Raw genomic sequence first — 14,815 nt, 5'->3', positions numbered from 1 at the left:
ATTTAAAATCATCAAATTAGCCCTCTGGTTTGGGGCAGCTATCTGTGTAGCATGCCTGACACAATTTTGGATACAACAGGAAAGTAACTGAAAACATACAAAAATTATTAGGGTTCCAAACAGGAGAGTTAGGGCTCCCTGAAACAACCAGTTTTCTATGCCAGAGAAATTGAAAAGGTTACTTAGCCACTTCCATAAAGAACTTGGCTCTTCGTGGGGAAGATATGCGATTTGTTCTAAGTGGCAAGCACGATCTGTTACCTCATTGGTGTTGTCTGGTATATACACACAGCAGTCTTTTCCAATGAGAGCACAAGTCCCTCCTTTTGCCACGAGCACTATGTCCAATGCCTGACGGTTTTGGAGGGCCATCTGTCGGATTGCCCGTTTCTTTGGCCAGGGCTCTTAAACTTTCTCCGGTTTCATTTGCCATTATTTCAGCTGTAACCTTAGGAGCCTTTTTGCATGGTGTATTACTCCCCCTAATGGTATGAAGGAACCGCCAATGGCCTCTTCCCAGGTTAAGGGGCTTACGTTATTTACATACCATTGGGCATCTGTTAAGTCCCTTCTTTTTCGCCTGAAATTGCGGAGGCGTTCTCGAGGGAAGGTTCCTAGCCCTCGGAATTGTGGGAAGAGTCGGGCGGGATAACAGATTCCTGACCAATGAGCTGGTAGTGCGGTATAAACTCTGGTCCCACACACCCAGTGATGGCCTATTAAGGCCGGGAAGGGTCGGTTGCACCCATTTGTCATATAGGTGTTTGCAAAGGAGGAGTAGTATCCCCTTAAGGGTACAGGGTAATTCTCCTTACAAGGAGTGGTGTTATTTGCATGACTGTAGGGGGAACATGAGATTGATTTCTCTGTTTGAATTCATATCTCCATACCTGGCCCGCCACTTTTTAGTTTTATTTGAATAATCCCATACACCTTTGGCCACAATATGCTGAAGGCAACGGCTTTTCCCCAGATCCAGCCCTGTCCCATTACACACCCAACACCGATGACCTTTTCCCTCCACCACACTTATTCACTGAGATGCATTTATTCCCACCGCTTCCCAAGTGTCATTGCTGTTCCATATTTTGTTTAACGGACGAGGCCCTCCAGTGAGGTCTGGGGACTTGAGTGGGATAGCCAGGACAGGAACACCAGTTTGAGAGTGGGCTGGGATGTGGCTGCAGACCCAGCAATTAGCAATATTAAGGGTCTGAGCTGTCCACACCTGCTGCTGGATAAAAGAATTTTCATCGTGGTCTCCCCAGACCGTAAGATACCAGCAGCCGAGGAACAGCGTCTGCTTCTGGCAACCCTTACGAGAGCGTAGATTGTAAGGTATTGCAGACTGTTCCTCTACGTCTTTTTCTGGAGTCAAAATTGACTCTGCATCGTCCTGAGGTGATGATTGGTTCTCTGGGGATGGTGCCTTCTTAGACTGTGAAGCATGTATCCACGCTGCGATGCCAGATAGTTTAACAGCCGTCTGTGTAGTAAGCAGTACCTGATGAGGACCCTTCCACCGGGGCTCCAAGGTGTGCTTTCGATGATGGCGCCGTACGTAGACCCAATCACCTGGCTCGAGGTTGTGGCAAGCGTCGGAGGTGGGTTCCGTGGGCCAGGTGGCTCGAACCTGTGAATGGAAGTGACTTACAGCTTGCATTAGTCCCTTGCAATACTGAAGGAGCGCACTGTGAGTCAAGTTCAAATCTGGAACGGGAGTAATGGTAGTCATAGCTCGCATAGAGCGTCCCATAACAATTTCAAAGGGACTTAATTTATGTCTTTGGGATGGAGTGGATCTCATGTCCATAAGGGCTAATGGTAAGGCTACTGGCCAGCTTAATCCTGTAGAGTCACAAATTTTAGCAAGCTTATTCTTAAGTGCACCATTTCGTCTTTCAACTGCTCCTGCATTCTGTGGGTGGTAGGGACAGTGCAGCAGGTGTTTGATATGCAATATACGGTCCAGGTGTTGAACAAGTTGTCCAGTAAAATGTGTACCCCGATCACTGGACAGAGTAGCAGGAATTCCCTTGGCAGGCATAATATGATTTAACAAACATTTGGCAACAGACAGTGAGTCAGCCTTGTGACAAGAAAAGGCTTCAATCCAACCAGAGAATAAACATACCATAACCAATATAAATTCATATTGTTGACACTTAGGCATTTGTACAAAATCAAGTTGCCAATGCAAGAACGGTGCTTGAGACAGACCCCTGGGCCACTTTTACAGGTTTTCCAATATTATGGCTTTGGCAAATGGTACAGGCTGCACAGTGGCGGGCTGCAAAAGAGCTAAAATGGGGGGGGGGGGCCGCCATCCTGTCTTAGTTACAGCAGAGACCATCCCCTCCTTTCCGACATGCGAAACACCGTGTAGCAGGGCGGCCAGAGACGGATAGAGTGAAAAAGGGGCTACAAAGGCGCCAGTAGGCGAGCGCCAAAAAGAATCGGGATGTAGAGAGCAACCTTGGGCAACCCAGGATTCTCTCTCGGTTTCTGGGGCAGAGCCTTGGAGCAGGGTGAGGTCAGTGAGGGACCAGGAGGGTAAGAGGAGAGCGGAGAACAAGGGACTCAGACATTTCGAGGAGGCGCGCTGCAGCAGCCACAGCACGCAGGCAGGGGGGTAAGCCTTGGGCAACAGGGTCTAAAGTGGCAGAGAAATAAGCTACTGGGCGGTTCTTTTCTCCGTGCATCTGAGTGAGAACTTCAAGTGCACACCCAGATGGTTCGTGGGAGAAAAGGGTAAAAGGCTTAGAATAGTCAGGCAGCCCTAAGGCAGGGGCAGAAGCCAAACCCTGTTTGAGGGAAACAAAGGCAGAATTGGCCTCAGGGGGCCACGGCATGGGGTCAGGCACAGAGAATCAAGTGAGTTCCTGGAGAGGTTTTGCAAGGGAGGCATATTGGGGAATCCATTGTCTGCAAAATCCAGCCATGCCTAAAAATGTCCGGACCTGGCGTGGGGAGCGGGGTCGGGGAAAGCTAAGGATAGCTTGGACACGGGTGGGAGAAAGTGCACGGGAACCCTGGGAGAGGAGAAAGCCAAGGTATATGACAGAAGCTTGACAGAGTTGTAGTTTAGAGCGAGAAGCTTCGTGACCCTTATTTGCTAGGGCAGTAAAGAGCACTAAAGAGTCAGTTTCAGAGGCAGACAATGAAGGGGAACAGAGGAGTAGATCATCTACGTATTGGACTAGTGTGGACCTGGACAGGAAAACAAGGTCAGCAAGGTCTCGGGCTAATGCTTGGGAAAAATATGACGGGCTTTCAGTATACCCCTGGGGCAGTGTGGTCCATGTGTACCCCTTGTAAGAAAAGGCAAACAGGAACTGGGGTCAGGGTGAACCGGGACAGAAAAGAAAGCAGAGCACAAATCAACAACAGTAAAATGAGTTGCATCTGGTGGGATAGAAGCCAGAATCTTTGAGAGAGGCAAGTTTTGATTCTGTCCACCTATGATTTGCCTCTTCCCACCACTGCATGAAACAATCAACCTCTCCTTTTGCCAGTGTAGTTTTAGGTTGGCCGAGTTTGTCTTTTAAGATGTCTACTCGGTCTTTGTCCCAAGATCCTAACAGTGGCCACTGAATTTTGGGATTCTCCTGAGTTAGCCTAGACCATTTTTCCAGAAATTTACTGGAGTCCAGACCCTTCCTAAAATATGTAAACTGAGCCGGCATTCCTTTAGGGAACTGTCCCGACTTAGACGTCTGATTACCCATACAGGAGGACTTTACACACCAATCACACAAGAAGGAAAGTCGGGTTCGTCAGAGCGATGCCCGGTGCAACACACAAAAGGAGCCCACAGGCTACTGCCTCAATCGCCCTTGCTTTCACACCAAGGGCTTTACCCAAGGCACAGTGCGGCTGCGATTGTGCAAATTTCACTCACTCAGACCGTGGGGACAGGAAGCCTTTGGTCAGCCGATCCCCGGACGGAGACGGCACCCAGACTCAAACACACCACAGGGAGGACGGATAGACACAGAGACAAGACAGTCCTCAGTCCGGACAAAACACAGAAATAATTACCTGACCAGATTCCTGATGTCAGATCCCGGGATCCCTACGAGAACAGAGTGGGAACCAATAGGTTCGATGGCGTAGACTTCACTGTGGTCATGCACCCTTCCGTTCCAGCGGAGGACCATTCAGGCCAAATGCCCAGGTGCCGGCTTGCCACGGCTGTCCTAAGAACAGTCAGGAGTCACACAGCCCAGTGAAGACGTTTGCCATCTCGGTGGGACCTCCAAATTGTCAAAGTCAGATTCAGGACTCACATAATTTGTCAGACCACTCTGTTTATTAGCAAAGCGCTTTGCCAGTGCACCCAGATATATGTGAGCCAACTGCAAAAAGCTCAAGCCAACCCATTTATACAGACAAGCCAAAGCCAATCCAACATAGGAGACAAAAGGAAGCAGAAACTGACAAATATACATACATATCTTATTTGCATACTAACGTTTACCAATCTCCTAGCTCAGTAGGAGCTCTAAGTTAATTAGTTTGAGGACCCATTGTCTCACACTCCTTAATGTTTCTCTTCCTGACAACTATATTTCAACAAATCTTTCAAGCAGCATTTCTTTAATGAATTATAATTTCAATATAATTAATTCTACTTTCACAGGAGTAAGGAGCAAACTTGGGGGGGAGGGGTCCCCTGAATCAGTGGCCTCTGTAGTTCCCCATAGGGATAATACAAGTGTCCTGACTGCACCAGGTAGCTACAAGAAGCAGCTGCTTGAGTTCCATCGTTTTGTGTCGGAGGAGCCAGTGGTCCTGAGTCACTGTTCAGTGCTGAGAGGTCTCCTGGTGCTTCTGGTTTGGGATGATGTTCCCGATGGCAAGTGCTCCTTGGGGTGCTGTCCCCAGCGCCATCCTGCTGTTCCGTGCCTGACCCCTGCTCTGTCTCCTGGCAGGTCTGCTGGTGCTGAAGGACCTGGGCATCCAGGTGGACCGCTACATCGCTTCCGAGGTTTGCGAAGACTCTATCACTGTGGGGATGGTGAGACACCAGGGCAAGATCATGTACGTCGGCGACGTCCGGAATGTCACCCAGAAACATGTACGTGCGGCTGCCATCTGCCTGCCCTGCTCACCTCCCTAGCCCCCCGGCAGGCATCCCCACTCAGCGGCTGCGTCTCACAGGGGAGCAGCGGTCCTCCGGGGGGGCGGGCTGAACCCTTTTCTAGAGTCACAGAGTTTAAGGTCAGAAAGGATGTGTGGCGGAGTATGCATGCTCCACCCCCTTTGGGCATGGTGACACCGCAGGTACAGTCTGTCAGAGTATGCTGGGACTCAAGACAGTGCGGCTCAATGGCCAGAGTCAGAGTGTCTGCCCTCGAGCACAGGGCTGCATGGCTCAATGGCCAGAGTCAATACAGCGGCCCTCGAGCATAGGGCTGCGTGGCCTAGTGGCCGGAGTCAATATAGCGGCCCTCGAGTTCTGGGTATCACGGCCTAATCACCAAATCCGGGAGCTGCCACCAAAGTGGGGGCGGTAGCTGGGGTAGGGGGACCCAGGCCCACTCGACCCAACCAGGTCCCAGCCCAGGGCCCTGACAGTGGTGGAGTGGTCCGCCACAGGGTCAGCGGGGAATCCAGCCGCCACACTCTGACCGTACACGGGTGGGAGATAACACTCACTCCACCTCCCTGGGCCGCTTCCTGAAGCTGCAGTCCGGGTTCCTCGGTGCCGGGGGCTCCCTGGGACTCCAGTACAAAGGGCGGCCAGCACGTCCCTCGGCCTGCGCCGCTTCCCGCAGCCCCCATTGGCCTGGAGCGACGAACCACAGCCACTGGGAGCCGCGATCGGCCGAACCGGGGGACATGGCAGGTAAACAAACCAGCCCCGGGCCGCCGGGGCTTTCCCCGCAGAAGTGGCAGACCAGCTTTGAGAACCACTGGCCTAGACTGTGAGCTGGGCTGCTCTCCTTTATGCTAGCACAGAAATTGGAGCATGCCTAACTGGGTCTAAGGGGCAGGACTTCCTCCACCCGAAGTGTGGGATTAACCCTTTCTCGCCTGGTGCGGGGTTTGCACACCGCATCACAGCACCATTCAGTGATGTAGTCTGGCCTCCTGTGTGTCACCAGCCGGTCAGTTTCACCCAGTTACCGCTGTACTGAGCCGGGTAACTTGGCTCTGCTAACGCATCTCCCAGAAAGGCAGCCAGGCTGTGTGTGAATTCACCCAATGGGGAAGAATCCATCTCTTCCCTTGGGAGTTTCCTCCAGGGCTTAGTCACCTGCATGGTTAACAAAAGATGGGTGGTTTCTCATTGGATTTGTCTGGCAACAGTGTCCAGCCATGGGTTCTTGTTCTGCCTGTCTCTGCTAGAGGAAAGAGCCCTCTGGTACCTGGTATTTTCTCCCTGGGACAGTCCCTAGACTCTGGAATCAGGTTACCCCTCAGGCTCTCTTGGGGTCAGCTAAACAGCAGGGGCTTGAAGTCGCACACCATGGCACATTTTCTCCAGCCCTGGAATCCATTTTTGTGGCTCTTTTCTGCAGTTTCTCAACATCTTTGTAAAATGTGGCCCCTGGAACTGGAGTCCATATTCCAGCCTCGGTTTCCCCACCACCGCATACCAAGGGGGACTCGCCTCCTTTGCCCCCCTAGCCCCTCACTGGTGTGTCTCTGTGTTGCAGATACAGGAATGGGGCCCTTTTGACCTGGTGATTGGAGGGAGCCCATGTAATGACCTCTCCATTGTCAACCCTGCCAGGAAGGGTCTTTACGGTAGGTGTCCGAGCCGGCCATGCCTTCTCCCCCACACTCCCGTCTAGGCTGAGGCAGGCTGTCAGCAGCTCACCCATGTCTCTTCTCTCTTCCTGCTGCCCAGAGGGCACCGGACGGCTCTTCTTCGAGTTCTACCGCCTTCTCCACGAAGCCCGGCCCAAGGAGGGTGATGACCGGCCCTTCTTCTGGCTCTTCGAGAACGTGGTGGCCATGGGGGTGAGCGACAAGCGGGACATTTCGCGCTTCCTAGAGGTGAGCACTACCATGGAAACCTGCTCGCCCTCCCCTAGTGCACATGAGGCTCGCCAGAGAGTCCTGAGCTCCCAGCAGCGTCTGGCTTTGGGTCTGGGGGGCTTCCGTAGACTGGTACCTGTCCGACGATTCCTCAGTGCCCGTGTGTATGACTGAACCCTGGCATGAGGGGCAACGAGCATGGCCCAGCCGTGTGCACACATGCCCGGGGGTGGTTAGCTGGGCACGGCCCGCTGTGACATGACACCCACCACCGAGAGGGGTGGCAAAGAGCCACAATGGGCAGGGGAAGATAGATGAGGAGTCAGGAGGGTATTTCCCCTCTGTTTGTTTGGCTCTCGTGCGACATCTGCTCCAATCCCTTGTCCAGTTCTGGTGCCCACAAATCCAGGAGGAGGTGGCTACATTGGAGAGGGGTCCAAGAAGAGCCACGAGAATGATGAAAGGGTTAGAAATGCTGCCTCATGGAGATAGACTGAATTCCTCCTTGCCTCAGCTTCACTCCATCCATATCTGTGCCCCCCGCTGCCTTTCCCTCCGCCCTGTCCCCTTCCCTTCGCATCCCAGCTAACGCCCCCCCCGCAGCACCCCCAGGCCATCCCTCCACTCTCCCCACTGGGCTCTGTCTGCTCTCGTGAGCATGTGGCTCTTCAGGGCAGGGACTGGCTGCGACTGGCTTTGTGCAGTGCCCAGCACAGTGGGGCCTGGTCTGGAGTGACAAGGTGGGACCCCGCCTGGATGGCTCGGGGGGCGGGTACATGGAGCCCAGCGTGTTTGGCAGCACAGAGCCAGCTGGCAGAGCACCCCCACGTGTCTCTGACAGTGGCTGGGTCAGCTCTCCCCCAGGATTTTGTTTGGGGGGGAGGGGTCAGCTGCAGGAGGGGAATCTGAACCAGCTTTCCGGCTGCTCCCCTGCTGCAAGCGTTGGGTGGCTGACTGGAGCAGCGGGGCTGGGATTCCCAGCACTGTGTGCACCGGAGGGCTGGGCGTGCTGGCGTCTGAGCCCTTGCCCTGCAGGCCGTGGCCGTCAGTGCAGAACTTCTCTCCAGTAGCGTTTCCCTTCCAAGAGCCGCCCTGCCCTCTCGCCGCCTTCCGGGGCTGCTGAACGCAGTGGGTGCAGTGACCCAGTCTAACTCCCCCAGTGCCCACTGCCCGGCCAGCTGCTCTGAACAGGTATCCAGCCTGGGAGGGAGGAGCAGGCAGGAGTTCGCCCCACCCCGCTCAGGGGAGATGCTTCCCAGTAGGGAGCTTCCCCCCCACACACATACAGACTCCCATGACCCCTAGTTCCACACTTCCCCCTTGGCTTAACGCCTTGCCCTGCTTTTCGTCCGCATGTCCCTTCTGACCCTGAGCCACGGCGCTCACCCCTGCGCCAGCCCTTGGCTCATTTCTCTGGTTCTTCTCTGAGCTCTCTCCACTTAGTCGCTGGCTGGCTGGGAGAACTGAATTCAGTGTCTGGCGCCGCATGGAGGAGTGCTCTCGATGCCTCTGTGGGTGCAGCGCTGGATCCCATTGGCCAGATCCTCTGTCTGACTGCATAGCCAGCTCCTGCCGAATTCGCTGTCTGCTGTCAGCCCTGAGAATGTGGTGCTCCTGATTCACAGACTCCCCCTCCCAGCAAAAGCTCTCTTGGGGTATTTGCTCCTCTGACAGGCAGGTTTTTAGATCCATGCATATTTAAAGAGCGGTTTGTGTCCTTGCCGCACAGTTGTGTTGCAGAGCTGTCGCACCCCGGCATTGCAGCATCTCTGGGTTCTTACAGGGCTGCGCAGCGGCTCTGCGGGGCTAGGATGCAGTGTTACCGCACTGCCATGGAGCTGTGTTAGGAGCTGTGTTACCTGTGTTGGGGGCTGTGGTGCAGTGTTACAGCACTGTCATGGAGCTGTGTTCGGCGGGGATGCAGAGTTACTTCAGTGTTGTGGAACTGCTGGGAGGATGCAGTGTTCCATCACGCTCACGACGCGGTTTTCGGGGCTGTGGTGCAGTGTTACAGCACTGTCCCGGAGCTGTGTTCGGGGGTGTGGTGCAGTGTTGCAGCAATCGTGTATCTTTGTTGGGGTCTGTGGTGCAGTGTTGCAGCACTGTCCCGGAGCTGGGTTGGGAGCTAGGATGCAGTGTTCTTCTTTGAGTGTTTGCTCATGTCCATTCCAGTATAGTTGTGTGCGTGTCACGTGCACCGTCATCAGAAATTTTTCCCCTAGTGATATCCGTCAAGTCGACTCTGGTGACCCCTGGAGAGGCGCCTTCCTTGCACGGTATATAGGGACCTGCCGACCCACCGCCTCCTCAGTTCCCTCTTCCCATTCATGGAATGGTCTTGTTCTCTTGCTCTGCAAGCAATCTCCTTAGTGGTTTCCTGGAAATAGATTGTAGACAGAGTGTAAAGAGTTCAGTTAGTTGCCGTTAGCAAATAGTGAGATTTGGGTACTTGTAAGCTCCTGCCCTGTGGGGCTTGCCTCGGACCCAGGGCTTCAAACAGCCCGGCAGCTGCCGGAACTGCCTTGGAGAGGCCACGTTCCTGATAAGTGCCGGACCCGTAAGAACTTCAAGCCCAGAACTAAGAATGAGAGAGAAACTGGACTCAAATTTCTCATAATGGAGGTGGCACTTCGCCCTTTATCGGAGCCTGACCCAGCATCAAGCTGCTCCTCCATCAGGAGTGCCCCAGCCTCAGTAGAGAGGCTCAGCGGGGTCCAGGATCCCTGGCACCAGCTGTATGGCACCAACAAACTGCTCCAGCCACCAAGAAGTCAACCCTGGCTGGTTGGCACCGCTCCCCATCACTGGTGCTGAAGAAAAAGAAAAAGTCAGACCGGTGACGATCCCCTCTGAGGAGTGCCACAGAGAGAGTGAAACCCGTGCTGGGCCATTCTCACAGACAGCAACCAGCCTGCGCTGTTGATTCCAGCCGCAGAAAGGGGCCCGTCGAGTCTGGTGCATATGGACGCCCCGCCTGGGATGAGCCATAGAGGGGACTCAGCCCTGGTCATGCCACCTACGCCAGAAGAAGCCTTCTGTCCCTTCTAATGCCTTCCCTGAGCCAAGGCCCATCACGGACAGCCCCCGTCCCGTGGAGGCAAGTGCCAGTCTTGGGCAAGCTGACAATGACGGTGAGACAGTGCACTCTGCGAGATCGCAAGCCTCTTCAGCAGCATTTGTGGCTCCAGTCCCGATCCTGGATATCTGCTGGGCAGTGACCTGGTCTTCTGTCCACATGTTCACCACGCACTGTACCATCACTCAGCCGGCCAGAAGTGATGCAGTTTTTGGTACAGCAGAGTCCAGTCTGTCTCAGCAAAACGCCAGTCCCACCACCTGACTGACTGACTGCTTGGGAATCACTTCGACGGGAATGGACATGAGCAAGCACTTGAAGAAGAAAGAACGGTTACCTACCTCTCGTAACAGCTGTTCTTCGAGATGTGTTGCTTATGCCCATCCCAAGGCCCACCCGCCTGCCGCTCTGTCGGAGTTCCGGCAAGAAGCAACCGAGGAGGAGGAGGGTCGGCCGGTCCGTATGCGCCATGAAGGCGCCACTCCAGGGGCACCGGAGTCAACCCAGCGGACACCACTAGGGGGAAACTCCAGTGATGGTGCATGCAGTCCGTATTGGAATGGACCTGAGCAGCCCTCACGGAACGGTTAGGAACTGTTTTTCCAGGATTATCACAGAGCTGGGGTGCAGTGTTGCAGCACCGTCATAGGGCTCTGTTCCGGTCTGTAGTGCAGTATTGCAGCAATCTCGGGTGGCCTTGCTGGGCTCTGTGATCAGTGTTGCAGCACGGTCAGAGCGCTGTGAAGCGGGGCTGAGCTGTGGTGTTGGGGCACTCCTTGTGTTGTGGGCTGTGGTGCAGTGTTCCAGCACGGTCATGGAGCTGTGCTGTGGACTGTGATCAGAGGTGAAAGTAAGCCACTGCGCCCCGGTACGGTATACCGGCAAGAGCCTGTGCGCCGTACTGGGGTGGGTCAGCTTCCCCAGACGGCAATGTAAAGGGCCTGGGGCTCCCAGCAGCTACCAACCCGGGCCCTTTAAATCGCCGCTGGAGCCCTGCCACTACCTCCCCAGGGCTGCGGCAGCAGGGCTCCAGGGCTGATTTAAAGGGCCCGGGGCTCCGGCCACCGTTACAGCCCCTGGGCCCTTTAAATAGCCGTCAGAGCCCCGCCACCGCTGCCCCAGGGCTCCGGGGACAATTTAAAGGACCCGGGGCGGTAGTGGCAGTGGGAGCCCCGGACCCTTTAAATAGCCGTCCGAGCCCCCTGCCAGGGTAGCAGTGGCAGCCGGGGGCTCCGGCAGCAATTTAAAGGGCCCGGGGCTCCTCTGCAGTAGCAGTGGCTGGGAGCCCCTGACCCTTTAAATCACCCCCGAGCCCTGGGGCTCCCAGCCGCCGCTGCAGCTGGTAGCTCCGGGGTGATTTAAAAGGCCCGGGGCTCCCAGCTGCTGCTAGCACAGTCCCAGCCCGGGGCCCTTTAAATCTTGATTTAAAGGGTCGGGATGTAAAGGTCCTGCCTCTTCCGGTAGAGGCCCCTCCCCGCCAAAGGACTCCGGAGTACCAGTAAGTCCTTTAAATTACTTTCACCGCTGACTGTGAGGCAGTGTTCCAGCACGGTCATGGACCTCAAAAAGGGGCTGGGATGCAGTGTTGCAGTGCTATCGTGGAGCTGTGTCGGGGGCTGGCATCCAGGACTTGGTGGTGATGGGGGACTTCAACTACCCAGACATCGGCTGGGAAAACAGCACAGCAGGGCACAGATTATCCAACAAGTTCTTGGAATTTATTGGAGACAATTTTTTTATTTCAGAAGGTGGAGACAGCTACTAGGGGAGAAGCTGTTCTAGATTTGATTTTGACAAATAGGAAGGAACTGGTTGAGAATTTGAAAGTGGAAGGCAGCTTGGGTGAAAGTGATTAATGATCTGGAGGATGGCATAGATTGCACCCTTAGCAAGTTTGCAGAAGACACTAAACTGGGAGGAGAGGTAGATACGCTGGAGGGTAGGGATAGGATACAGAGGGACTTAGACAAATTAGAGGGTTGGGCCAAAAGAAATCTGATGAGGTTCAACAAGGACAAGTGCAGAGTCCTGCACTTAGGACGGAAAAACCCCAGGCACCGCTACAGACTAGGGACCGAATGGCTCGGCAGCAGTTCTGCAGAAAAGGACCTAGGGGTTACAGTGGACCAGAAGCTGGATATGAGTCAACAGTGTGCCCTTGCTGCCAAGAAGGCCAATGGCATTTTGGGCTGTATATGTAGGGGCATTGCCCACAGATCGAGGGACATGATCGTTCCCCTCTATTTGACTTTGGTGAGGCCTCGTCTGGAGTACTGTGTCCAGTTTTGGGCCCCACACTACAAGAAGGATGTGAAAAATTGGAGAGAGTCCAGCGGAGGGCAACAAAAATGATTAGGGGGCTGGAGCACATGAGTTATGAGGAGAGGCTGAGGGAACTGGGATTATTTAGTCTACGGAAGAGAAGTGTGGAGGGGATTTGATAGCTGCTTTCAACTACCTGAAAGGGGGTTCCAAAGAGGATGGATCTAGACTGTTCTCAGTGGTAGCAGATGACAGAACGAGGAGTAATGGTCTCAAGTTGCAGTGGGGGAGGTCTAAGTTGGATATTAGGAAAAACTTTTTCACTAGGAGGGTGGTGAAGCACGGGAATGCATTACCTAGGGAGGTGGTGCAATGTCCTTCCTTAGAGGTTTTTAAGGCCCAGCTTGACAAAGCCCTGGCGGGGATGATTTAATTGGGGATTGGTCCTGCTTTGAGCAGGGGGTGGGACTAGATGACCTCCTGAGGTCCCTTCTGTGACCAAGTGGGACTGTTCTTAATGTTTCCTCTGAATACTGTAGGGGTGCCTCAGTTTCCCATATGCATTTCTTAAGTCTTTAGGTGGTGGGATAAGGGGGTGTAATTGTTGCAGAGCAAAGGGCCAGGGTACATAAATGGCCGACACTCTGTCTCCTGGCAACGGATGGCCTGGGCCCTTCCCCCCTGCCAGGTGAGAGCTAAAGGGTTGGAGAACAAAGGAATCAGGTGACCACCTGGCCCGGGAATGGGACAAAGCCCAGAGGAGGAGGGGCTGGAGAGTTTCAGTTTGGGGCTGGCTGGGGACATGGAGTGAAGTGCAGACGTGGTTGTCTGGCTCACTGCCCCCCAAAATGGACCCGCCTCAGGGGTCTGTTCTCTGTACCTACAAGCTCTGTTTTAGACCATGTTCCCGTCGTCTAATAAACCTCTGTTTTACTGGCTCGCTGAGAGTCACGTCTGACTGCGGAGTTCGGGGGCAGGACCCTTTGGCTTCCCCAGAACCCCACCTGGGCGGACTCGCTGTGGGAAGCACACGGAGGGGCAGAGGATGCTGAATGCTCCGAGGTCAGACCCAGGAAGGTGGAAGCCATGTGAGCTTTTTGCCCTGCAGACAGTCTGCTCACAGAGAGGAGACTTCCCCAGAGTCTTGACTGGCTTCCTAGGGAGCAGTTCCAGAGCATCACCCAGGGACGCCGTGACACCTTCCAACCCTGATATTCTGTGATTCCATGATCAGGAAATGACAGAGTTCATGATTCTAAGGAATAGTAGGAGGGAGAACAGCACACTAAAGACAGTGGATTTCAAGAAGGCAGACTTCAGCAAACTCAGGGAGTTGGTAGGTAAGATCCCACGGGAAGCAAGTCTAAGGGGAAAAACAATGGAAGACAGTTGGCAGTTTTTCAAAGAGACATTATTAAGGGCACAAGAGCAAACTATCCTACTGCGTAGGAAAGATAGGAAGCCTGGCAAGAGACCACCCTGGCTTATCCAGGAGACTGTCAATGATCTAAAAATCAAAAAAGCATCCTACAAAAAGTGGAAACTAGATTAAATTACAAAGGATGAATATAAACAAACAGCACAAGTATGTAGGGGCAAAATTAGAAAGGCCAAGGCACAAAACGAGATCAAACTAGCCAGAGACATAAAGGGTAACAGGAAAACATTCTACAACTACATTAGAAGCAAGAGGAACACCAAGGACAGGGTAGGCCCGTTACTCATTGAGGGGGGGAAATAATAACAGAAAATGTGGAAATGGCAAAGGGGCTTAATGACTTCTTTGTTTCGGTTTTCACCAAAGTTGGTGGTGACTGGATGTCTAATGTAGTGAATGCCAGTGAAAATGAGGTAGGATCAGAAGAGGCTAAAATAGGGAAAGAACAAGTTAAAAATTACTTGGATAAATTAGATGTCTTCACGTCACCAGGGCCTGATGAAATGCGTCCTATAATACTCAAGGAGCTCACTGAGGAGATATCTGAGCCATTAGCGATTATCTTTGAAAAGTCATGGAAGACAGGAGAGATTCCAGAAGACTGGAAAAGGGCAAATCGAGTTCCAATCTATAAAAAGGGAAATAAGGACAACCCGGGGAATTACAGACCAGTCAGCTTAACTTCTGTACCCAGAAAGATAATGGAGCAAATAATTGAGCCATCAATTCGCAAACATCTAGAAGATAATAAGGTGATAAGTAACAGTCCGCATGGATTTGTCAAAAACAAATCGTGTCAAACCAACCTGATAGCTTTCTTTGACAGGGTAACAAGCCTTGTGGATAGGGGGAAAGTGGTAGACGTGGTCTATCTTGATTTTAGTAAAGTTTTTAATAGTCTCGTATGACCTTCTCATAAACAAACAAGGGAAATGGAACCTAGATGGAGCTACTATAAGGTGGGTGCATAACTGGTTGGAAAATCATTCCCAGAGAGTAATCATCAGTGGTTCACAATCATGCTGGAAGGGCGTAATGAGTGGAGTCCC

The 14,815-nt window shown here is 53.3% G+C and overlaps 1 protein-coding gene across 5 annotated transcripts in view; it reads left to right on the top strand.

Annotated features, from left to right (window-relative positions):
* Positions 1–14,815, top strand: part of DNMT3A (DNA methyltransferase 3 alpha) — a 231,598-nt gene that overhangs the window by 202,249 nt on the left and 14,534 nt on the right. For all 5 annotated transcript variants that reach the window (XM_074947296.1, XM_074947295.1, XM_074947294.1 and 2 more), the window contains 3 exons: positions 4,935–5,080; positions 6,666–6,756; positions 6,860–7,008. In XM_074947296.1, coding sequence (XP_074803397.1) covers positions 4,935–5,080; positions 6,666–6,756; positions 6,860–7,008 — 386 coding nt within the window. The remainder of the gene's footprint in view (positions 1–4,934; positions 5,081–6,665; positions 6,757–6,859; positions 7,009–14,815) is intronic.

Source organism: Natator depressus, chromosome 3 (assembly GCF_965152275.1).
Source record: "Natator depressus isolate rNatDep1 chromosome 3, rNatDep2.hap1, whole genome shotgun sequence".
Taxonomy (NCBI): domain Eukaryota; kingdom Metazoa; phylum Chordata; order Testudines; family Cheloniidae; genus Natator; species Natator depressus.
This window is presented reverse-complemented; position numbering and strand designations above follow the sequence as displayed.